Source organism: Amblyomma mixtum, chromosome 9, assembly GCF_055824585.1.
Source record: "Amblyomma mixtum isolate Tamu chromosome 9, ASM5582458v1, whole genome shotgun sequence".
NCBI lineage: Eukaryota > Metazoa > Arthropoda > Arachnida > Ixodida > Ixodidae > Amblyomma > Amblyomma mixtum.
In genome coordinates this window covers 5,865,318-5,891,265 of record NC_143020.1, presented here as the reverse complement: position 1 = coordinate 5,891,265, position 25,948 = coordinate 5,865,318, and the positions used below count along the sequence as shown (strand labels likewise).

The following is a 25,948-nucleotide window of genomic DNA, read 5'->3' as shown; positions in this document are numbered from 1 at the left end:
CCGGGAACTGCAAGGCACGGGGCCGCAAACTAGCGTCCCCGAGGAACGCTCTCTCTCCTCCGAATACATTGCAGCTTTCCCGCTGCGATCAACCAAGAACAGCTAGCGGACGCAGCTCGACGGCTTCCCGGTCACCTTCTACAGCCCGGGAGAATGGCAGCAAGAACGCCTCGCGTCTCACCTGGGCAGACCGCGTTTCCGGAAAAACGACCCGTCAACCCCCACCACCCCAGTCCTCCCAGGCAGAATCGAGAGACCAGGAAATCAAGGCCTTGCGTGACGAGGCAAGCCGCCTTTCCTCCCTTCTAATCGCCCCCCCCCCCCTCCATGCCCTCTCAACCCGCACCCCCTCTCATTAACCCGACTTCGTAATCCAGAGACACTTCGAGCACCCCTCCTGCAAAGAAGCAGCGCACCTCAGATGCACACCCCCTCCCGTGGCCTCAGAAATAGACGCTAAATTAATAGCCCTCGAAGCCAAATTTGACCACAAACTCAAAGAGCTAGACGCCCGCCTCGAGGCCAAATTCAGTCACCTTGCCGCTACCCTCACCCAAAAACATGAGCAGCTTATGGACGCTATGCTTACCAAGATGTTGTAACCATTGGAAAATAATCTTACCCATTGCTTCACCCAGGTTCAAACACCCTCCACTACCCCCATCCTACCTCCACAAGAACAAGCCACCTTTCCTGAGCAACATATACCAATTGACACCCGCCTTACTACCATCCTCAATCCCCCTACTATCCAATATGGCGAGGGGGAGCACTAATTATCTCCCCATTTTAACTTGGACCTGCCGCGGCTTCCGGGCCAAGCGCGCCCCTCTGCAACAACTTCTTCCTACCGTCACACCCACACCCCACATACTTCTGCTCCAGGAGACTGCACACCGGGCAACCCTCCCCAGCTACACATCTACACATTCAGATACCACTAACACACCCAGGGCGTCCACACTCGTCCGCCGCAGCCTCACCTACAAAACTCATCACATCACGTCTGAGACGCCCTGCGTGATCACTGAACTTATACATCACACACATTCACTTCCTTCTATATTTAGAGCAAACATATACCGCCCCCCTCCCAACCGATCGCCTCGCTAGAATCACTTCTGCGAGACCTACATCATCTAGCGGGGAAACATCCCCTGCTCATGGGTGGGGACTTCAGCAGTCAGCATACTGACTGGGGATACACAACCACGACACATCGAGGTCGCAGGCTCTGGCTGCTCCTGCAGAACCTCCAACTCACTGTGCACAACATGTTGCAGACGCCTACGCGGTACGGCAACAGTGACAGGATGGACACCAGTCCGGACCTGACGCTGAGCTGCTACATCCGCGGTGTTACGTGGAACAGAACACAACATACACTGGGCAGTGATCATTACATTCTGTAAATCACTCTCTCATACAAACTACCCCGTCACGCAAATACAACACACAAACTCATTAATTGGGATGTCTTTTGCGCTGTAAGCACCGCCCTAGCAGACACTCCCATCGCAGACATCGACGCATGGGTGCAATCACTCACGCATGACGCTCACCACAACACGCGACACATTGAAACTACAACCGAAACCCCTACACACGACACACGCCTAGCCCACCTCTGGGAGGCTTATCACAGCCTCCTGGAATGCTAGAAAGGCAACAAACTTAACAGGACACTGAAAAAGCGGCTGGCCGCACTGCAGACACAAATCCAACAACACTCTGAGGAGCTCTGCCGGTCCAACTGGGGACAGATATGTGACGGCATCGCAGGAAACCTGTCCAGCAAACGCGCATGGCAACTCCTCCGATACCTCATTGACACCTCACACACAAAATCAGCAACAAAACACCACGTGACACGCCTCACACACGAACACATTGACGATCCCGACACCCTCCTAGACGCACACACTTCCAACCATGTACACCTCGCCAGGCGCCTACACTACACAGAACAAGCAAATCCCACACTCGACACCGACATCACGGAGACAGAAGTCAGAGCGGCGCTCCTGATTCTCCGCGCCAACTCAGCATCCGGTGCTGGCCAAATCAGAAACTCCATGCTCCTTAATCTGGACGACCGATCGATCGCCCAGATTACGAAATACTTCAACCAGTGCTGGAGGGAGGGTAGCCTCCCGCAGTCGTGGCGCCACGCGAAGGTAATATTCATACCCAAACCCAACAAACCACTTACCATCCAAAACCTTCGCCCGATTTCACTAACCTCATGCCTCGGGAAGCTCCTCGAGCATGTTCTGTTAGCGAGACTCACAAGTCACATGGCGGACAACAATCTTTACCCGCATAGCATGGTAAGATTCCGCCCCCCATCTATACGCACAGGACGCCATGCTGCAACTCACTCACGAACTTTTTGACCCGGTTCTTCCAGGTCACACCAAGGCAGTCTTAGCTTTGGATTTTTCCAAAGCTTTTGATCGCATTGAACATCAGGGGATCATGACTGCCCTATCCTCATTGAATGTGGGTGTGCGCACGTATGCCTGCATTCAAGCATTCCTCACTGACCGCAAAGCTGATACACTACGGCCCTTTATCTTCCCCCTCCTAAACGCTTCGGAGTATCGGCACCCCTCAAGGGTCCGTCCTTTCTCCCTTTCTCTTTAAGATTACCCTCATCCCCCACGCCCGAAAATTGGCAAATATTCCCCACCTGAAGCACACTCTTTATGCCGACGATATCACCCTGTGGATCACCCACAGCAGTGAGAATGGCATAGAGAGCACCTTACAGGAAGCAGCCACACTCACCCAAAATTATGCACGGACCATCGGATTGTCTTGCTCCCCAGAGAAGTCCGAACTGCTCCTCATCCGTCCTAAGAAGCACCGCTGTCCCCGCTCCCCCATTGTCATTGAACTGAATGGTGACCCGGTACCTGAGGTTGCACCCTCCGTGTATTGGGCCTGCACATCCAGAACGATGGCAAAAACACCACTACCCTCAAGAAACTCAAGCAGGTTGTAGGCGCGATATCGCACCTCATCCGCAGGGTTTCGGTACGACATAGGGGCATGAAGGAGCGCGACCTATGTCGCCTCATTCACGCCTTTGTCCTCAGCCGAGTGCTGTACACTACCCCATACTTACAACTATCCAAACATGACATTAATGCTTTGGATGCTTTGATTCGCAAGGCATTCAAGGTAGCACTTCATCTTCCCCTCAACACACCCACAGAAGAATTACTAGGCCTGGGCCTACACAACACGATCGGGGAACTGGTGGAGGCCCACCGACAGGTCCAATACATCAGGCTCACACAAACCTCCACAGGTCGGTATATCCTGCACTCCCTCGGAATCAGAATACCGGCCAACGACCCAACCCTCCTCGCCATCCCACGACCCCTTCACCAGGAGATCCTCATCAGGCCGCTCCCGAGGAATATGCACCCGTCCCACCATGAGCAGCGCCGCAGAGCCCGTGCGAAGGCACTCCATCGAGCGTACGGCCCCGAGCCGGACGCCGTATGGGTGGCCGCTGCCTGCACGGGTGATGAAGCGACAGCAGCTGTGGTGGACTCCTCTTTATCCGTCCTCCTCACACTACCTCTCCCTCCAGACACCTCCCCAGAAGCTGCAGAGGAAGCCGCCATTGCACTTGCTATCACCCGCACGGAAGCCCGGTACATTTTAAGTGATTCTAAAACTGCGATTCTAAATTTTGCTCAAGACCGAGTCCATGTCCCTGCTTTTGGCATACAGGACTCGCCCGATGCACCCCCGCCCCGCCAAGTGGACCTGATATGGGTGCCCGCGCACTCCGGGAATCCCGGAAACGAGGCCGCCAACCTTTTAGCCGCAGGTTCTTTAAACCGGGCTCAGGTGCCCTCGGATCGGGGATTCACGAAGGAGCGCATGCACTCATTCAGCGAGCTGACGCAGGCCTACAGAGCCTCATGCCAGCTCTACCCCACGCCCCACCCCTCCCTAGATAACAAACAAGCAACGCTCTGGCGCAGACTACAGACACACTCTCTCCCCTCACCCCTTAAGCTAGCCCACTATCATCCCTCCTTCCCCACTCCAGCATGCGCGCTATGCCCAGAACCCTTCGCCTCTTCCCTCCACATCCTTTCCCCCTGTCCGGCGGACTCTCCCCCGCGCGACCTAGAGAACCTGAAGACCTGGGAGGACTGGGAGACCCTGCTGCGCTCGGAGGACCCGGCCGTGCAGACCATCGCCACCGGCCGGGCTGCCAGTGTTATGGATCTTAGGAACATAAACACTTGAGTGCAGTGGGGTCGTGCTGGGACCCTGGGGCGTGCCCGGAATTCCTTGTACAATAAAGTTTTTTCTCTCTCTCTCTCCCTAGAAAAACAATGGCGAAAGCTTTTTACGATTACAAAAACGCCACTAAAACAAAAATACCCGACTACCGTCGGGTGACCTGCGGTTATAGTGATTATCATAGCTAAATCTTACATTATCTAAAAAATTAGCGTTCATAAACGGTTTCGAGGTCAAAAATGCCTTTGTCCTGAATTTTTGGGGTATGCAAACATGAATGCCTCTCGTCACCAATAAAATTGAACACTTTACTCTTTGAAAATAGGTCGATATTAAGAGCAGGAATTATTTCTACTGTTCTCACATATTCAAGTAAAATGCACAAACTGATGTCCAGGCCATCAGCTTATGGACAAATCACGTAATCGAAATGGACACGCGTAAGCGCTATAGCAGTCCTTTCCTTGAAAAATTATATTTAATGAACTTGTTTTTTGCTATATTGGCAAATTAGTAATGAGTAGATAAAGAACAAGCTTTAGTCGCCTCTGCCAAAGGAAACAGTCAGTCTGGTGTACTTTTGAATGATTTCCTTAAACAACAAATTGGCTCACTGAACTTTCGTTATCAGTGAAGCTAAATTCGTCTTCTTCCCCTTGTATGCCCTAAACGTGCGGAGGAAAATTGTTATTATTTTACGCGCAAAGGAAGGAGTACTAGTTACGTTTCAAAAATCAGATCAATAATATTGCTACTGTAACGTTCTTTCCACCAATTGACCTTACAGATTGAAAATGTAATCAGCTGACACTTCCGTGTATCCCACGGAGGAATGATTTCGTCAAGAAAACAGAACAAAATTTATTTTGATCTAAGTTATGCCCTACATAACTACTGTTCTGACCAATATTTACGTGCCCAAGACCAACCGAAGGGACGGCCTACCGTTTTTTGCACAGCAGTATCAACGCTAAAATTTGTATGGCGTTCTGTAGCCACTATAGTTTCGCATACCGAACAATGTCCAGTGTTCGCTGAACCAACGGCAGGCAAACTCAACCGAATCTCGCTGCGCTTCAGATCTACGCGCTCAATCCGCGCGCCCATAACTTCTTCCAGCAATGAAAGAAATGAAATGAAGCTTCAGGTTGTATTTCTTCTTAAGTGAGCTAATTATCCTTAGACTATCGTTTTCCTAAATCTCTTTACTACATGATACAAACTTTGACGCACCTTTCGGTAGCAGCACAGCTCTCAGCACCAACTTCCAGGACGGTTTCTTTAACAAGACTGCAGTATTTCGACTGCTCAAGTAAACTGCGAAGCGGCCGCGTTCAAACCCTGTTAGGCACCAGGGTGTAAAACGTAGCACCTAAAGCCAGTTGGGGTACTGTTTTATGTGCAGTGCTCGAAGCACCAAATTCCAAATCATTTGATAGCCATCATGAGTGTGTGGACTTCAAGGTTCACCTGAAATACACACGGTACGTTCTCTAGTGCGGTCCTTATACTCTTAGCACGTCAGGCACACGCCGCTGGAGTTGTTTTCGGGTACGATGTGAAAGCGGGTGTGTTCAGTTGGTGCCTATTACAACCCAGGCGCGGTATCAGTTGATAATGTGGTAGGTCCGCGAAATGAACGCATGCAATGAACGACCCACTGGGCGATCATATGATCCTATATTTGGTACGGTGTATTCCGGCTCGCACTGTGACTGCTCCGCGAAAATACTTGTCGGAGAATGAAGACATTTACAACTCACCCATAGCAGCAGGCCCTGACATCTTAATGCAGGCCGGACAGCGAGACACTCTTTTCCACAGCTTCTCGGCACTTCCTCTCTCCCAGACAGCCGAATCCGCGTGCACGTGTGTTCCCACGTGGTTCCTTGCCAATTCTTTTGCGCGCAAGTAAGTATTAAAAATACATTTCATTTTTGAAATACCTTCAAGGTTAACGTTTGGGTATTAAAAATATCGCGGAAAACTGATTTGCTTATCCTCTTGCATGTCCTAGAGGTAATACGATGTAAACCTGCCCTTATTATTTTTCACTATTAGCGCCATGACTGCGACGTTCACCGTGAGATCAATTTAATATCCCCGAACCACACTTTGGAGCGGCAATTCACGTTGGCCTCTGGCAAGCAATTTGCAACAACGCTTTCTAATGCTTAGCTTTCTTGGTCCATTTATCATTGCAGCCTAAGCCTGAGACAACAAGACCAATAAAAACAATGCTTCTTGGCGGTTGCGTTGTCAAAGGAAATCGCGGGCCAGAAAAGGGGCAAAATAAAGGAAAGAAAACGGAAAAGCAATATTATCGGCCCCTCCTGTTTGTGCAGTCGTTATAGGAGCCGCAACTTTCCGGCTGCCTGGCATGCCGCGTAGGGTTGTCCCGTAATAACTTTATTCTCCTAGTCTGTGCTTTCTTCGCAGTCGTCTCCGTTCTCGTGGTTTCACAGCAGTATGAAATACCTGTGTTCAGCAGAAAGGAATCTGTGGAGATGGGGAGGGTAGACATGTGGCGAACGTGAGCTGTGTGTTTCCGTACATGGGAAGCTGAGACAGGTGACATGATATGACAGGTTGGATTGATCTTGAAAGAATAAGAAAAAGCAATTGGTAGAGCTGGAGCTGCTAGGTACAACAAAACAAGGGAAAGCGACAAGAAAAAAATAGGGTTCGGGGAAACGGCGAAAGGCAGGCAGATAAGCAAATGAGTGCGAAAGCGAAGGGTTCGTCAGAAACTGTAACCAGAGGTGCTGAGCACAATTTAATGTAGGTAAGAATAAACGATAAGAAAAAAATAGATTGAGGAATGCTGCAGTAATGAATCCTATGTTTTGGACAAGCGAAGGAAGACAGTCCCATGGATGAAGAACGTTTGACGTCGTTAGCGTGCTCTACCCCGCTTGAATGGATTCTTAATGTTTACAAATCCTGAAGAGTAACGAATCTATTTTCATGTCACAAAACACACCGTCGCCACTGAGACATGCAGTTTAAGGTTGGAGGACTACGTTCTGATATTAAAGATATCTATTTCTTTCTCTTTATTGAGAATCAACGCAGTGTGAAAATTTCGCCTTTACCTTCAGTGGAGTACAATCGCCGCGGCTAGGAACCGGATCGTGACCTAAAACAACATCATATATGTACCGAACCACCACAAAGCACTACCTAAAATTGAAAATCCGACCATTTAAAAGCAGTAGGAATTTTATTACCTAAATAATTGAGAAAATAGCCCGACCTGTAGTATAATACAATATCTATAGCGGGCGCTTCTTTTTGAAGAATGTGACATTAATGAATCTTTAGCTCAACGTATTGTGAAGTTGCTGCCAGTACGAAACTTTTGAATACAAGAATAATTTTTCTTGTAACTCGCGCGACCAGGCTCTACGGCCAGTAAAGAAACATATATATAGGTCTGCAGCACCCAACAAATGATGGAAGTCAATAAACATCAAAAGCAAGGAGCATAGAGCAAAATTTGTATATATTGTTACGGGGTAGTTCCGCTTGGGTTTGCAGAGAGCGGGCACGGAGGACAGGTCTTTCAAACCACAGGCGTTTACTGCAGGCACCAGCCGACACTGCTCGACCGTCGTCTTCTTCACAAACTCACGAGCTTGGTCTTCTTCCTTCCTTATGCGCATATCAGTGCATGCACCGCGTAATGTAACAATATAATTGTTATTTCATTTCTGCTGTCCATTAAGGTGAGACTAATAAAGTGATTATTTTATCACTTACAGATAATTTATTAGAAAGAAGATGAAGCACCAACCGTATGCCACCTGTCGGATCCGAACTCACGACCTCCTAATTTCTCGTCCTGTGCTCTACCAACTGAGCTAAGAAGACGGCTGTCCAATCTTCTTTAAGGAGTAATTAGGCAGCGTGTAACCTAGCCCGGAGAGTGTTCACCGGCATCACCTTCTTGCAAAGCCACGGACGCAGTACGTCCTGTTTTACCGCGAGGAGGACTTGGAACGTCATCGAACGGAGGGCGGAAGCTGAGCTAGAATCCCCTTATGCTACCCACGGCATCGAGACTGCCAGAACAGAGGCCCTCGTTAAGCTATTTGACCAAACAAGGGATGGAAATTGAGGGGCTCGTTATGACATACATAAAGGAAACCAACGGTCAATGAAACCGAACTGCATCAGGATAAGTTTGCTTCTTTATTTATTTATTTGTTTATTTTATTTATTGCCTTATTTATTTGCTATTTCATTCATTTATTCGTAAGCGTAATAAAAGTGTCCACACTTAGTGTCCACCAAGTAACTCGGGTAAGCTCGAGTATGTGCGTAGAAGTGCCTCGTAAGCTGTAAAGCTGTAGCCAAGGGGAGGAAGCACGGGTGAGCACAGCTGGTAACTCAAGTAAGATCGGGTCAGTTCGGAGGAGCGTCACACCAGCTGCGCGAGAAGTTGTTCGGGAAGAGCAACATGGGCTGTGCACTCCATGCTCCACTGCGCTGGTAGTGGTATATAAGGAGTCGCCGCCATCTTTGAATGTTAGGTAGATAATGGCCAATTCTGCATATATAGACATTAACCCTCGGAGCTCCGAGTGACGCACTTTGGTGGCCAACGCGATCTTAGTTACACAAAGGCGCAGATTACCACAGATACAATTAACCACAAACGCAGCAACGGGAACAGCAGTAGTGTACAATGCCTTTGCATTCGTAGCACGTCGGGAAAGTTACGTGCCCCCGGTAGTTCTTTACATTTCCTGCGGCGCCGTGAAGGCATAACTTTAGGGGGGTTCCATATGTACACAAGTCGAAAATAAGGCGTGCTCTAAACAGTTTAAGAAAATAAAATGAACGGCGGGAAAAGAAGAGAGAGTCAACTGTGCATTCACACCCGTCAGAGTTCTTACAAAAAATAAATAAACGAAAGCAGAAAAAGCTAGGAAGAGCAGCTCATCACTGAGCATGTCACAAGTCCGAGAGCAGAGCTCGGAATATTGCGTCGAACTGGCATTCCACAGCCTGGTGGGCAGCTTGTTTCATTCACTCCGGAAGTACCAAATAGGCCCCTTTGAACTTTAAAGCATGGCAAAAATATAGGCTTCTGGGAAAATATTCTGAAACTAGCATTCGCGAGAGCTATAGTTCTATAAATTTATTTCACAGCTGCAAATTTATCTATAATTTCCGAAGGAAAAATCGAAAGCTTCCTGAGCAGGCAAAAACACGTGCGAAAGGTGGAAACAATCTTAAACTGTGCAAGCTGCTAAAATGTTAAGAATGTAAGCGTCATATAATTTAGAGGGCTAACTATGGAGATCTCAAAAGCCAGATGATAGTATGAATCATAGAAGCTCAAATTAGGAGAAGCTGGGTGCTATTAAAAGAAGGTACCCGATGGGCTAATCAAGGAACGAGGCAGTTTTTGAAGCACATTTTATTCATGGTATTAGAGCGCGTCGCGTAACAGAACTTCACACGTACAGGAATGAACATACTTTGACAATATGAGGCACACAGAAAAACTAAAACCTGACGTCCGCATGCGCGACTGAAAGGTAAGAATGATTCTAAAACAAAGGCACTATAACACACAGCCCTGAATTACTTGTCAAAAATAAATTTAAACCCTATGAAACCTGGCTTTCTTCATGCGCTCGATATGGGAGCAGCTCATACTTTATCCGAAGCTTATTGTCCTCCACGTAGCCTTGGTTGTTAAGATCTGCTACGTCGAGCGACTGTTTACTCCGGCAAGCTGTCGACCCGCTTTCTTCAGCGGGTCTACGGTAATACTCATGAGAACGGGTAGTTTTCTCTTGGAACACCCGTTCTTCCCCTTGTTTTGGATGAATCACGGCCAGCTTGATTGTTCGCTCGAATGGCCAGTCAATTGCACCGTCCATCTCACCGCTGTGCAAGTGCAACGTCGCGTGAAGTCTCAGAGCTTCATCCTCTTTCCTGAACTCGACGCCAGGCGTCACAGAGTAGCCACACAGGTATACCTTCTCGCTCTCATACACAGCGCTGCCATGCCTCATCGCGGCTCGGTAAAGTGATCGTACATTTTCCACAAAAAACACGCACTTCGCTATTCCTAGTTCGATTAGTCGCTAGATAGTTTTCATGCAATAGAGAGCTTCTCCGCAGCGGCTTTTACTTCTGTGATTGCAGATGCTATCTGTCTGAAGCTATCTCGACTTTGCCTAGCGGCATTAGCCCCTTCATCCTTCAGCGTTCGCTGCAACCTGGTTACGCTTTCAGAAAGGTTTTGAACTGTGCGTACGGCTGCTGACAAACACTCGTTGGCACTCTCAATATGTGCAGTGATTTCGCGCTCACTTGGCATCTCAGTGGCGTGAATACGCCTCACCCCAACTGACAATTCTTGTCTAACGGTTTCCCTTAAACTGTTCAGGCTATGACAGATTTCGTTTAGCCGATCACCGTAAGACTGACTATCCGCGACTATTCGCCCAAGGAATTCCTTCACCTCATCTACTTTCCTTTCGAAAGTTGCGCTGAACGAAGCAGGGAAACCATTCTCGCAGTCGCGCTCCGATTGCCCATCGTTATCAGGTGTGGGAGATAGCGCAGGGTTGCACAGTCCGGATTTCGCATGCGCGATCGCGCCGGAGCAAGGAACTTCGTCAGTGCACATGGGACACGATATGCTGTGGTGTCCACATTCAAGGCGGAAGTGACGGGTGATCATCGAGGCGTCCGTCAGGTGCTGGCAGCCATTTTCCGCGTTCCAGCACTGCACCTGCAATCAAAAAGCAGCTATCATTTGCAGAGCAATAATAATTATATCTCTAGAACACAGTGAAGGTGTTGCCACTTCATGGAATAGTGTTAGAGGCTACGAATTGATGGTTTAGGGGGGTTTAACTTCCCAAAGCGACTCAGAATATGAGTTAGGCAGTAGTGGAGGGCTCCGGATAATATCGGCCACTTGGGGTTCTTTAAAGTGCACATGCATCTTACTCTAAACATGCATGTAGTATTTAGCCTCCATGGAAATGTTACCACCTCGCAGGGATTGAACCGGCGTCTTTCGGGACAGCAGCCGAAAGACATAACCATTGAGCCACCGCGGCGTCACATCAGGTATCAAGGTTTTTAATCAGGCTCAGGAAAGCTACTGTGGCGGTTTCCTGACTGCTACTCTGTACCGCTTGGACTCGCGTCCTTTAACAGAGTCCAACATTCTGGGGCCTTCGGCACAACCTTCCTCACAAAGGAAAGCGGTGAAAGCGCTCCTGAGATTCTTCAGAGACTCGGGGTTGTATTGCCGCCTATAATCTTTAAGTTTTCAGGGCGCGCCCTCTGTCCCCGTGACATGGTGGTCGCTCGACACTTAGAAAACTCATTTCATTGACGCTCTTTTTCCTTTTTTCCCCTTTGTTCCCCTCCCCAAGTGCAGGGTAGCCAACTGGGCATCGCCTGGTTAACCTCCCTGCCTCTCCGTCCATTTCTCTCTCTCTAGGGCACCTACCTTGCCTAGTAATGAAGGCTCTGTTTTATGAAATAAATTTATTTGGTGCCGGCTTGTAATAGCAATAGCGGCGAGACGGAATGTGTACAGTCCTGAAATTTATAAGCGTGAACTCTGGAGCGCGTGGCAGATAGCCTCGAGCCCTACTGCTGGCGATACGCGGCGGCTGTTTTTAGCAACGTGTGTGGAAAGGGTTATGACGCCTCCCCTGCTACCAGCAAGCCGAAGGACACACCTCCCTTTCCACTTTGTTTATGAAGGCGGCCGTCGCGTATCGTCACGAGTAGGGTTCGAGGCCATCTGCCACGCGCTGCCGTGTTCACGCTCATAAATTTCATGACTGTATGTACAGTCATCTGACTTCGATATTCACGGCTGCTCGCGTTTTATCAGCGTTAATTTCTATGGCTTAGCTGCTTTTGGCCCTCACGCTTCATCCCCTGAGGCTAAGCGTAGACGCACATTTTCGTTTTCATTACCGGTCACAATTAATATCCTAAGTTGTAGCACTGCTGGCCTCTCAAAGAAACAGTGTGGATCGAGGAAAAGAGCAGAGCATGCGAAGAAGGGTTGCTGCGTATGAGAGTGCCAAAAATGAGACTTGTTGCGCTGCCACCATCCTGTGACCGTAGGGTATACCAGGCGTTTCGATACTTTGATATGCCATGAAATCTAACGTTCGACGAAAACTCGTCTGGTCGGGAAGAAGATTCATGAAGTCAATAGAAGGAACGCCGACCAAAAGGTTGTTGTTTAATATGAACACGGAGACGTTTCGGAGACGTTGATATGCCACGGTCGTTCGTGCCTATAGCAACCGGGAAGGTGTCAGGGGCGAGTTTCGAATGATCCAAGGCTAATTTGTACTGAAGCGCGCGTTCCACTGCTGTTTGTGTTCATTGCACGGCACCTTCAATCCTATTTCAGTGTTATGAGCTGCGCAGATTTTGCTGGGTGAAGTAATGCACCGCAAAATTTGCATTTATCTTGCAGCAACGCCATCATCGACGCGTGGTTTTTAGAGCTTCGTGTCAAAAGCGTTTTTCACGGATCTTGCGTGACACGGCATTCTGTTTAAGAGATGCATAATGCTGGTTGGTTTGGTTGGTTTATGGGGTTTAACGTCCCAGAGCGACTTAGGCTACGAGAGACGCCGTAGTGGAGGGCTCCGGAAATTTCGACCACCTGGGGTTCTGTAACGTGCACTGATATCGCACAGTACACGGGTCTCTAGAATTTCTACTCCAAAGAAATTCTAGCCGCCGCGGCCGGGATCGAACCCGCGTCTTTTGGGTCAGCAGCCGAGCACCATAACCGCTGAGCCACCGCGGCGGAGGTAGCGTATATCTAACTGCGTATATCTAACGTATATCTAACTGAATGCTGGGGAAGTCTTTAAAGAAATCTCCAGCCCCATTTCTTGCAAACGCAAAGTGAACCCAGTCATTATCGTTTACGCTCCTTACCTGCTACTGAGCCCTGGAATCGGCGACTAAAATTGTTTTGCACCCAGTGAGATTAGCAGACATATTTTAAGGCGAGAGCCTTTACTGGCGCATACTGTCGACCGTTAGCAGAGGGTGTCACACCTCTGACAGCGTTAACTCGGGAACTAAAAATATACAAGAAAAAGAATGATTGCTACGGATAGAGGAGGAAAATATAAACCTAGAAGCCACGTTTCATGACTGTAGAACAATCAGTTAATTAATTATAGTCAAAAATGCTAAAATTGCGTCGAAATAGCGCAGACGTCTACATAGCCACGGAAACGGTGTGTCGTCTCATCCACCAGAAGTCGTCACGTCATAGTGAAAATTATCACAGAATGGTCGAAAAACACCGAATTTGTGTGAATTAAGAAGGAAAAATGTGTCATCAAGCATACTTAACACTTAAGATCCCCCAAAGATGTATAATTTGGGTATCAATATAGGCACGGAAACGGTGTGACATCACATACACCAGAAGTTGTCACGGCATAGTGTCCTCGGCTTACGCCTCTTAACACTTTAGTTGCCAAAGTGTGCTCGCAATTTTTAGTCGCTACCCTTTAAAATTGCCTTACAACCGCAGCTCACAGAAAAGTTCCTAGTGTTATAGTCTAGTTGCTTGAAGAGTCTCCGTGCTCGATTGTTATTTCTACTAGCGCTTCAAACACAGCATTGAGGTTAGTTGGCAGTTGAGATTATTTGCAGATGACGGATGGTCTACGGAGGTGACGAAATGGATTTCATAGAAGGGCAAAAGTGGAAGACGGCGAAACAGTGTCATCAGCAGATTAGGTAGTGCAGGTTGCCGAAGCGGGGTGGCATCAGAGTGAAATAAAAAGTGCTATTGAAGACAAGTGTGTGATGCATTGTCCTCCAGTGCGCCTGGTTAGTCTGGTGATGATTACTGCAATTCTTTTATTGTCGCTGCTAAAACAATTAGGCCCTTTCTTTACGTTCTAGATCACCTTTCTGTTGAGCAGCTCTTCGACAGGGAGGTCGCTCCAGCCCACGTTCTCATCCTGGCACTCGCAGCCGTCGTGAGGGCAGACGCACATACTGTCCAAGGCGTACTGCTCGTAGCACCATTCGCACAGGGTGTGTCCGCACGGAAGCAAAGCTGTCCTGGGCCGCACCAGTCCGCAGGTGTCGCACACACTGTTCTGTGGAAGAAGCTCGACGAACCGCAGCGGCCTCCAGTCGAGTTCCGCGCAGATCACGACCAGCGTGTACTGATGACTTCGAAGTGGCATCGCTCGACACACAGGCAGTCTGCACACAGGAGTGAATGCGATCGTGTTAACGCACATTAACACTGCCCGCCTATCATCTTTTGTTTCGTCGCGTTGCTATCGCATTCTATCGCGTTTCTATCTCGTGCGCGGCTAGTCGTGCGCGGCTAACCAGTTGTGGGTAATCAATTCGGTGGCTTGAACCACAGGGCTGACGTCACTTTTTTGACAACGACCCATAGCCAAACTTCAAGCTTATTGACTATCTGAGAAGAAAAAGCGCTATCTGGATAATTATTAGCACCCAAATACGTTTATAAAACTAAGTTTAAGTTTCTAGTAGGGTAAAAGTGCGGGCTAGTTGGTGATAGAAGTGACAAGCAAATATATTTTCTTTTTGTTGTTTTTAATCAGTATTTAAGCGCATTTTTCATCCATTAAACGTCAGTTGGAAGTTCAGCGCTTGTGTGTCCTCGTTCTTCGTCGTGTGTCTTGCTGGTTTGTGCTGGCATTTATATGTCAGTTTCTAGAGCTAGGCGAAGAATGAGGTACTCAGAAGAACAGGATTTAATTTTCCTGATGCCTCGCATTAAATGCTAATAGGGATATTCCTCAAAACGTTTACTTCGTTCAAATTGCCCACAAACAAAAATTTTATCAATTCCACATATTGTATAAACTGAAAGAAACATTTTAAGGGGAACAACGCAAACGCGCGGAGGGCAGAAAAATAACAAGGAATACAGAAAATACAGTTCCACCTAAAATGCACCTTTATCAATTAGCCCAATTTTCAACACCTACGATTGAAAAAAACGTGCTTGTGGAATAGGAGTGGATTCCTCATTCCAGCCGCCGCGGCGGCTCAGTGCTTATGGCGCTCGGCTGCTGTCTCGAAAGATGCGAGTTCGATCCTGGCCGCGGTGGCAGAATTTCGATGGAGGCAAATTTCTTGCGATCCGTGTACTGTGCGATGTCAGTGCATGTTAAAGAACCCCAGGTGGTCGAAATTTCCCGAGCCCTTCACTACGGCGTCTCTCATAGCCTGATTCGCTTTGGGACGTTAAACCCCATAAACTAACCAACCAACTTACTGTTAGCATTGAGGTCGTGTATCGGGGGGACAATTTATAATGATGCAGTAGCAGCAGGTCGTGGGAAAACGCAGCACTATTTGCGGCTGAAAAAAATACTAAGTGTGCAGACCATTCCCGGCAGGGTGTGATATAGGGAAGAGCTATCTGTTTCTTCACATCGTAGACCGGAACTGTGAAAACAAGCGGGCTGGGGTGACTGAATAAAAACAACGCTTTTGTAACTTTTCATTCACACATGCTAGTAGATTATCATAAAATGTGGATCCGCCAAAGAACTCGCTAGGCATGGGCATTGCGTCTACAATAGTGCTAGTATGTAACGATCTATTATGCAATGATCAGGTGTTCACAATTTTCTCAGTATTACTTTCTTCAGGCGATTAATATGATTCAAGGACCACCAAACGCTGTGAGGCCGCAAGAAAGCCGCAGCAGCGACTTCACAAAAGGTGAGAGGCAGCGATTTGTAAGTTTCCTTTTGTAGCGAGAGCTACACTACGCCAGCTCTTCGAGACTTCAGTTTGACGCGCCTTGAGCTCCGTGGCGGCGCCGTGGCCTTGAGCCGGTTGGTCACGTGGTGCGGAGCAGCTGCTACGGCCGGCGGCGCGGCGCTCCGGTGAAACCGAGCTGCAAGAGCTGTGCGCATGCGCCGGGTCGAGTGGGGAGGGGGAGGGGGGGGGGGAGAGGTGTCGCAGCTGCATAAGTAGGCGGCTCGGCGGAGCTCTCGCGTCACTCCAGGTTTAACCAGAGCTAAACCACAGCCCATTTTTTGCAGCCTCCTTTCAGCCACTCCTACCCTTGAGTAGGGTATGCTTTAAGAACGAAACCGCCGAGAAGCATTGTTTGCATCGTCCTCCAAGCCATACGCGTCCGGTGGCAGCGAGAACGAAACGAAAAAATAAACAAAAAACCGAGATTGCGACACACTTTGCAGGGGTTAACAAAATTAAGGGGGACACTTTGTTGGCCTAAACTGCGGTGAGGCGGAAGCGCGGTATTGCAGCTTGTGTCCCTGTGTGTGGTTAAGATGCTTAGATTCGCCTCGAGGAGTGGAACTCGACAGCGTCTTGCAACGCTGCCAGGAAGTCCACAGAACGCCATCGCCCGTTCGGCTCTACGCCTTGCTCGTCGGCAAGTTGGTTTTTGAGGAAAGGAAATGTATCTGCCTCGCATATCTCAGTGGTCACCTGAACCTCGCCGTAAGGGAAGGGAGGAAGATGGGAGTGAACGAAGACGCCGTATTAGCTGGACGCGCCTTTGTTCATTCCCAAACCATCGAGGTGGCATGGCGGAGTGGTTAGCGTGCTCGTCTCGCACTCCGAAGACCCTGGTTCGATTCCCCAACTCGACTAATTTCCTACTCGGTTTTATTTATTTATCTGGTCTGACTAGAAAGGTTAATTAGGCTAACTGGTTAATTTACTAATTAACTAAACTCAGTCCCACTTACTTGGGGCATCACTATACCATCCCTTTAATTGGTTTCAAGATTGCTACCCAAAGTACAATTCACCTCGTTTGAAATTCGCGCACTGTGACGTCACGACCATTTCGACCAATTGAAAAGCGTGACATTTCTGTCGAAAACTCCTGCTTACAACGATGAGCCATTAAAGGCTTCCGCCTTAATAATTTTGCCACTCAGATGTGCTGTTCCGGAGATAAAAATGAGTCAATGGTGGCCGTGGAAGGCACGGCACTTACAGCGAAAAAAAAAAGGAGATTCGTTTACATCGTTTTTCAGCCAGGATGGGCACGTAAAATTACACATCCAGTTTTCCACAATACTTTTTATATTCTCAAATCTTACTTTTCCACTTATTTTAAAAATAAGACGTCCGTGTTTCATACCTACTTGCCCTCTAATAAAGTGGCAAGCAGCCGCGTAGGAACAGGAAGCACGCGCTTTGGCTTGCAGGGGCAGAAGAAGAAGTGCCAAGAAGCCGTGGAAGTCGCTGAGCTCTTCGGTCTGCCTTTCACAAGCACCGTCCTGCTAATATGGGTGAGTTCGAAATTTCTTTATTACAGGACGAGCTTTTTCTAGGGCCAGGGACCCTGCTAGGCGGCATGAACCGTGTGAAATACAGGCTTTGACGACCGCCTGGTGCAACGTTAGTTGCATACGATCGTTCGCGGTCTAATTACTGTATCAACTGACACTGCGTCGGCCTCGCATTACGATTACGCATTACGACGGCTGAGCAATCTAGCCGTCGCCTGTTACCCAAAAGAAATATGGACAGCGTGTGACTTGTGTGTGTCGTGTGAACTTAAAAAGCTCCACGCGAATGTTGCTATCCAAGCACGCCTGATGGCTGAGTAATGGTTTGGAATTTGGTGCTTCACGCCGTGCACATAACGTTCTTTCATTTACTTTAAGTACCATGTATGTTTACGGAATTATAAACGCAACCTCTTCGTGAGTTGCCCAACCAGTTCAAATGTAGTGGCCTCTCGTTGAAGAGACTGACCCTGGGAGGTGACCCTGAGAACAGTTCTATAACAGCAGGTTTCGGTAAACCATGCACCGTGCATTATAGGCGTTTCAGTAGATGGTGTTCTTATGGTTATTTGTCCGCTTAGAAAGAGATAAAACCGTAATCTGCGTTGTTGAACGCAGTCCTAGGCGCGGGAATTTCCGCTGTTGATCTGAAGTGCGACGACATTGTTTCAAGGCATTCTGCTTACTTTGCCTGCCACTGGTGCCTTGAGCACTGGGCATTGTTCGAGAGGTGAACCGGTAATAGTTACATAATGCAATACAATTTCCAGCGATTATCTTACCGTATAACCAACAGTGCGGTGTACTATAGACGAGTTTAGGGCACGCAAATATTGGTTATAAGGCTGATTGTTTATAGCGTTATTTATCATCAAGAAATTTTCTGTCATTTCTCGATAGAACCATCTCTCCGCGGCGGGATGCCCGCAAAATACAAATTTGCAATTTTAAACTTCAACGTTAGGAAATCTCTTGCTGGTGTGTTTTCAAGTGTAATTCGCAGAGCAATTTTCTTCTTTTTACTCTTTTATTGCGTAAGAATTTTCAACACACCTTTATTGCATGCATAGCACAGAAAACTAATCTAATATTCTCGCTGATGTAACTCCAGTTCACACTTTTGGCGTTTTAGGAAGAAATCAGCAAAACGTCCAAAAAACTCGCCGTTTCCTTTCCCGCGGCGACTGAAACGTCTTCCTATTAAGGCAAAAGCATTTCTTATTAACATGACAGCCTGGGTTTATTAATGCGAAAAGGTGGGCAGGATGCGTCACGCCTTAGTCTATCTATAGCCAATTCACAATCCAATTCGTAGCCATCTAACAACCCAATTCATTATTAAATCCGACAAGCTAAACCATAATACACAATCCAATCTGTAATCAAATCCAGAATCCAATTACGCACGAGCTGTCAGTGAAGAAAAATAAGGAAAAAAAAGTTGGGTCCAGAAGAGAACAGTACCCGGGCCTCGACCGTGCGAGACGGGGACAATGACACTACACCACAACGGTTTTTCTTTTCTTTATTGCCGGACTGCGCCATGACGGTTCGACGCTTGCAGCTGAATAAAGCGGCGTCTAGTGAACGCACAGTTGTCTTAGCAAGTATCTTTGAGATAGGTACTGAGGCGTACATGAGTAATTATGAGCACGTAAATCACAGATGTCGCAATTAACCGAGTACAAAATTACGCTTGCGGTAGACCTCCTTCTTGCTTGGCGTGTCGTAGCGCCATCATGTGGCACTACTGTTTCGAGCAATTAGCCCCAAAACGTTTTCCGTCTAGAACAGTTAGTCCTGGCCCTCGTTAAAACGTGACTACTTACGTACTAGTAAACAATGATGAAAGACAGCTTTGTAAGGATGCTTTTTTTTTCTGGGATCTCCACAAGCCTCAGTTCGTATTTGGGATAATCGATCCCGCATTTTCTCTGTCAATTCTCTCTATGGAAAGACTGCTTTGCGCAACGAAAATGTATCGACACATGCCAACATTTTGTCACTTTTTTTTTCAGAGCAACAGCCTTCCTCTTCAGCCGAATCCCGCGCTGAAAACGAAAACAGGGGTAAGTTTGTTAATGCATGTGCGTCCGTTCCTGATCGTTGTGTTAGGCCTACACTCAGGCTTACTCTTACTGTGACTGTTACCTTTCCTTGTGGTGATATTAGGCACCTGGATGCTGCGCTCCTAAGTGGAAGGTCTTTTTTTGTCAAGCTTTCCAGGCATATCTTAACTGCGCTTTGCTATGGTGTATCTCTGAGCAGAGAACTAAATATAATAAGTATTAGACATGTGAGTATCGTCAACGGACGTGTCGCTCCCCAGTTGAGGTTCAATAATATTTATGGTTTTTAATTATATTCGGAAACAGTGTGGTTGTGTGTAGACACTGCTACGAAAGCTATATGTCGGAGAGCTGAATAATGACCAAATTTCAGCTGAAACAAATGCATGGGTTCGTTGAAAGTAGTTGGTCTTTGTGCCATCTTACTTACTTGTGCGCCTACCATTTTGCCTGCATGAGCATGTAGCCATATTTTGAGAAGACGCTGTCTACTAAGTGTTATGATTCTGCGCAATGCTAACATGTATACAGTAGCAGGCTCACAAAGGCTTGCATTAGTCATCTTAACCACACTGGCTTGATCTTCAGCAGTGGGGACAACCCACTCTGAAGCTGAGAATTTCGACACCAAGAATTTCAAAGTAGACGATACCTGTCTTCACCAATATGACATGCGTGGTAAAATAAAAGCGCAGATCTTACCTCTAGGTGGTCGAAATTTCCGGAGCCCTTCACTACGGCGTCTCTCATAGCCTGAGTCGCTTTGGGACATTAAAATTCCATAAACCAAGTCATAACATAACATACGGCGTTGCACCAGACCACAAGGCTGCAATCGGGCACGCAAAACCGCAGTGCACTGGCTTATCTTGAAACCTGCTAGCGTGTTCCTCCGTGCGTTAACCCGCCCTTACTTCTAGTGTTTCATGTGAGCCGCCTGAATGGCTGCATTTATGAGAACACGAGGCCTTCTGGCCTAGCGTACTTCGGCGCATAAGCTTCACCTGTAAATGGCCTCTGCGGGGTCATCCTACTGCAGCAAGGGTGAGAAGAAAGCAATGAATACCCGCATTCGCACGGGCCTATGCCACTTTCGCGATGACGGTTTCTAGAGGAATCTCAATCTGGGAAAAATGTTTTCACTGTATAAACTCCTCATTTGGCAAGGCGACGACGAAAGAGTATGTTTTTTATTCTGTGCTTTGCACGATGTCACCGCTTTTTGCTGAATGGATATAAAACTGGTGCATGCGTTATATTTTTCAATACTGACTCTCTGCAAGTGGGAAAAAATTAGATGTATGGTTTTTACTTCTTAAATGTAATTTCTGTCTGATTTTGAAAGTCTCGCTGAATATGTCATGCTCACCGGAAACAGACACGGCCACATCATTCCATCAGAATCCTCAATCGAGCTAGTCGTAGCATGTTGCTCGGCGAGATTCGACCATCGTATCCTTTTTCAAACAGTACAAAAGCGAAGTTTTTTTTGTATGATTCAACTGCCAAAGTATGCTGGGGGGGGGGGGGGGGGGGGGGGGGGGGGGGGGTATGTTTAGCGCTTGTTTATCGGCTGGGGCTTTCCTTCGCGACAAAATTATTCTGTGAAATCTGCGCGCAAGATGAATTTGTGGAATGAAATGCAAGAACACACTCTGGAAAGATCTGGAAAGAGAGTGGATGGAAAACTCACACAAACTGAGCGAAGAATTGAAGCGAACTGATTTGCATGGTGGTGTCATTTAATGATGTGGATTGAAGAACGCATAAAAAAGGCAAAGCTTGGAAACGGGAAAGATCCTCAAAGGAGGACCGAGCAAGACGTAGACAAGAAATGTGGAAGAAGATCTAAGGTTCGGAAAGCTCAAGAGGAAATCGGTTATCATAGGTGTCGATATCAAGGCTGGTCTAAGACCGGAACCCCATAAATACTGGCATACACTATGAGTAACTAAATATAGGTTCTTAATAGAAGCTATCAAAAATCTTGTTGAAGAAACGGGTTCGGAAAATCGGCAGCCGACATGACTAGCAGTCCGACGAATCAGCGTCAAAGTCCTGATCGGATATAGCTTAATAGCGACGTGACATAAAATGCACATTCAACAACCCGTCTACTTTATTGCACAGCTTTAGCCGCGCAAATACTGAACACTGCTGTGTCCTTTTCCCGCGTTTTTTAACAGTGAAGCTTTCCTAATTAAGCTGGCGTGGATGAGTGATCTTGGCTATATACAGCACTGTTTTCAAACAACCAAGAATTCACATTAGAAAATATGGAATACGAGAGCATACTTGGGCGAAATTATTCATTTTTTCGTCACATTAGTCTAGAAAACGGGAATTGTTGTAACTATTCAGAGATTATAAAAAGAACTTTCTTCCAAATTATTTCTTTCGCAGACCAGGAAGTACGCCAGTAAGTACTACCCTTTCTATTGATCCTCAACGGAGCTCTTTATTTGTACTTATCTTCTTGCCATACCTAAAAAGCAAAACACCCGCTGGACATTGCAGTCGACGGCTTTGTATAAATTCAACAAATATTAAACTATGGAAAGCGAATGGGGATATTTAAGGGGATTCTGCTTTTAGGAAGGTGTCCATCTTCCATTAAGCTGCCGTGTAGTCTTCAAACGTAGACCCCGGAGATAGCAAAGGGGTCGGAGCGCAGCGTCTCTGAATGAGATGCGGTAATTCTACAAAAGGGTCAGACTCAAGCACGAGCAAAATATCAAGAAACGGGAACGTGAAAGCGCAGAGGTATTATTTATTTGATAGGAATTTCAAACCGGCTTTGTTACTTATAAAAAAGAGGTGTAACCACGCCTTAGAATTCAAAATCGACGGCGCCACTTTCCAGTTTCCTTTGAATTAGGAGCTCATCATGCATTGCGCGATTCAATTTTCAGCTGTCGTTTATTTTGACTCTGACCGAACTCAGTGTAAGCAAAAATATAAGTTTCAAGGGCAAGTGCGAAAGCAAAAACTTATGTAACTCATGCTCAATTTTATTTTGTGCTCTTGTTTATTTTGACAATGACCGAACTCAGTGTAAGCAAAAGCGTAAAAAGTTTAAAGGGCAAGAGCGAAAACGAAAACACTGAAGCATGATGTACCGACCATTACATTTTACTCCGCCTTTACTAGGCCCTCTTAAATTGAGGAGCGGCCCCATGGTAAAATGTATCCATGTAAATCTCCCGTTCGCATACCAATATGCAAGTAATGACTTCTTGAGCGCATTCAGGCAACGCTCCTTTGTAAGTGCAACGCAGAGAGCGTAACACACCGAAATGGGAATGAGTAGAAGGCTGTACGTAATCAGACGCGCGTCACAAGGGCAATAAAACCTCACCTCAAGGATTAAATTGCAAAGCTGCTTGCATATAAAAGCCCATACCTTCAAAAGGTGCGGCTAATGGTGTGGAGCCAGCGCCGTCTTCGAAGTGTGCGGGCAACTGAAATATGACGTCATAATTAAACAACAAAACATGACGTCATAGACTGGTGTTTTCGGTGGGAGGAGTAAATCCTTGAACAACTCGAGTCTCAGCGCGACACACGAGGCAAAGATGAGAAAAGCACGCACAACGAGAGAAGAGCACCGCCGCTATTTTCAGTAAACCGCGCACGTTGTGTCTTCTTCCTTCGTCTTTTCCTCGTGCGTCGCGCTCAAGTTGAAGCCTTCATCTCGAACCACACCTTCTTTCCGAAAGCAGCAGCGTGAGTCTGAAATTGCGGCTGGCATGGAAGAAAAAAAGCAGCGTTCGCACGTAGGTGATAGGAAAGTACTACGTTGATAAAAAGTAACCAATCGTTTGAGATCCCCGCTGATAAAGGCCGAGAAGCTGCACGCAGTGAAGTCACAAAAAAGCGAGATCCGCATGCCAAGGCGGGGTGCAGTCGACAGCTAGCGGCAAGCAAGCGGCAGAATAGCGAAGGTCAACGTTTGTCAAGGTGAATGACGTAAGAGCCGCAGGCCGCTACTGTGAGGGAACGCGAGCTACACATTTCATTAAAAGAGCGTTGCACTTTGGGAAGAAAAACACAAAAAAAGCATAAATAAACGAATAACTTGAATTGCGTTTTAAATCGCTATAAATTAACAATATGCGACCGATTACTCTTCACTCATTTGTGCTTTTACTCGCACTTCATATTACCACTTCAGTTCCGCCGCCTTAGAGATGTCGCTTGTGCTTGATGCAACCCATTCGCATGCAAACTGACCTTGACCTCGTCATTTGGAAGAAGCCTCTAGACACCAAACCCAAGAAAAGGACAACAAAGCACAACATATTTCCAGTGGGATACGAACCCATGATCTCTTTAAGTCGTGTGCGGTGCTCTATCAACGTATATAAGGCGGCGTCTTCCCAGTTTTCTGCTTTCGAGCGTATTCGTTTTCTATGTAACCTAACATTTAGAATTCAGTTCAGTGCCACTCAATCGAAGATTGGACGCCCTTCGCCACTTTGCAGTTAGTAGAGCCCCTTACGTGGCATATGAAGATGGTGGAATGGTATCCCACTGGCGACTTGGACTTCTGTGTGGTAGCATGAACCCTGACCGGTGAAAAAACCCGGTGCCGTCTGCAGTTGTCCAGGAAATTCATGATTGGCTGGTGGGCAGTGACCTCATCAGCGATCGCACAAGAGCAGGTAATGCGCAATTGGCGGTCAAAAGTGATCTCAAAAGGGAGCCTCACTAGACAAGTTATTGTCTGAGTTAAACCTCCTACTGCTAACAACGCTATGCGATGCACACGAGGAGCTCAGGTAGCGCAACCTGGCTTTGACAAGGCTCGTTAGTCGCTTCCGGAAAAGGCATCAACAGCTGCGGATATTACCGCATTGCCAACACAAAAAGGAATTAGACGTGCCAGTTTTTTTTTTCTGCTTGTCTGCGAACGTTATTGTAAAAAGCGATTACGCTTTTAATTTACCCCTGAGAGGCACCGCAAAAAAGCATTCCTTTGTTGATTTTTGGTATGCGGAGCTATTTGCTTTTATTAAATATATATCATAACGAGGCCTTCATATCTGTGCAAATTCCTGCTGATTTTTTATACTAGGCTCAGAAGAGGTGTGCTAGCGAATAATGCAGCAAATTGGGCCCTCGCAAATGGAGACCATTACAAATACGTTGTTTTGAGTCAAGAAATTCATAAGTGTGTGAAATAAAAATATTTAGGAAATTTCAAACATTTCCGTAGGAAACTATTCTTAGTGCCTGCCGTTTACCTTACGCCGTCCATATACTGCTCGAAACCTTCAGGTGGCACTTTGACACAATTTTTCGCTCCATCAATTGTGTCGGCACGAATCAGTCCAAGGGCAACGCGTGTGACGCCGTCACAATAGCTATCAAAGAACGTTAGAAGCCAGCTCCAGTGTTAGAATAGACTAGGCGAAAAGGTTGTCTGTCCACGAAGCACCAAAATTATTATACACCAACAGAGTTATTACAGTGTACACATTCATGCTTTCAGTTGAAACAGACTAATTTTTATTTGTTGCTGCTGTAATATTACGCACAATTTCCTTGAAGCGAGATTTGTAATCACAGTGATGAACATAACGTATACAGCGCCTAATGGTGAACATCTTCGCCTATTTTTTCATTAGTGTCGGCCCTTCGCCTCAAGCGTGGGTCCTCGTAGGATGCATGAGCGCCATTGTCTTTCTCTTCTTTGTTGTCACGATGTTCGCCACTATTAGAGGTGAGTAAGCCCTGTTAATCGCGGTCCTTCGCGTGTCAGTATTAAGCTTTGTACGAAAACAAGTTATACAATCGATGAACACAAGGAACGGCAATCCTTTTTGATGATTTTGTTCCAGATTTTGTTCTCTCAATGCTTACTTACTTTGCATCAGAGTGAATCTTTCTTATAGGACCGGCATTGCCGAACATTTAACACCGTTTCTAATCACCTTGTTTTTCCTTTTCCTCTTCTGGTTACAAAATTTGTTGAATTCACTTGTCGTAACGAATTAACAAAAAGAAAAACACCCTTTAGTGGCTATACCAAATGTACATACGAATGGCGCTTTGCGACTGCCGTGAGATCTGTGAACTCTTTTTCGGACGAGCAATTCCAACTAACTTTTTTGAAACCACTTTTTATTATGACACAAGTGTAGAATATTGTAACGCAAAGTCGTAAACAAATAAGCCAGGACTGGTCTTCCCTTCCGAAGTAGAGAAAAATATAGCTTTTAAAGTTATTCCTGCGCTCACGTTTAGTAGCTAAGGTTGTCTTAAAAAACGAAAGGGTCTATTTTTGACACTAAA

At 46.8% G+C, this 25,948-nt stretch overlaps 1 protein-coding gene across 1 annotated transcript in view; it reads left to right on the top strand.

Annotated features, from left to right (window-relative positions):
- The first annotated feature begins 17,578 nt into the window (after nucleotides 1-17,578).
- LOC149328160 (uncharacterized) overlaps nucleotides 17,579-25,948 on the top strand; it is a 53,247-nt gene continuing 44,877 nt past the window's right edge. Inside the window, exons 1-2 of the mRNA XM_089561504.1 lie at nucleotides 17,579-17,582; nucleotides 19,601-19,651. Of these exons, the coding sequence (XP_089417630.1) occupies nucleotides 17,579-17,582; nucleotides 19,601-19,651 (55 nt within the window). The remainder of the gene's footprint in view (nucleotides 17,583-19,600; nucleotides 19,652-25,948) is intronic.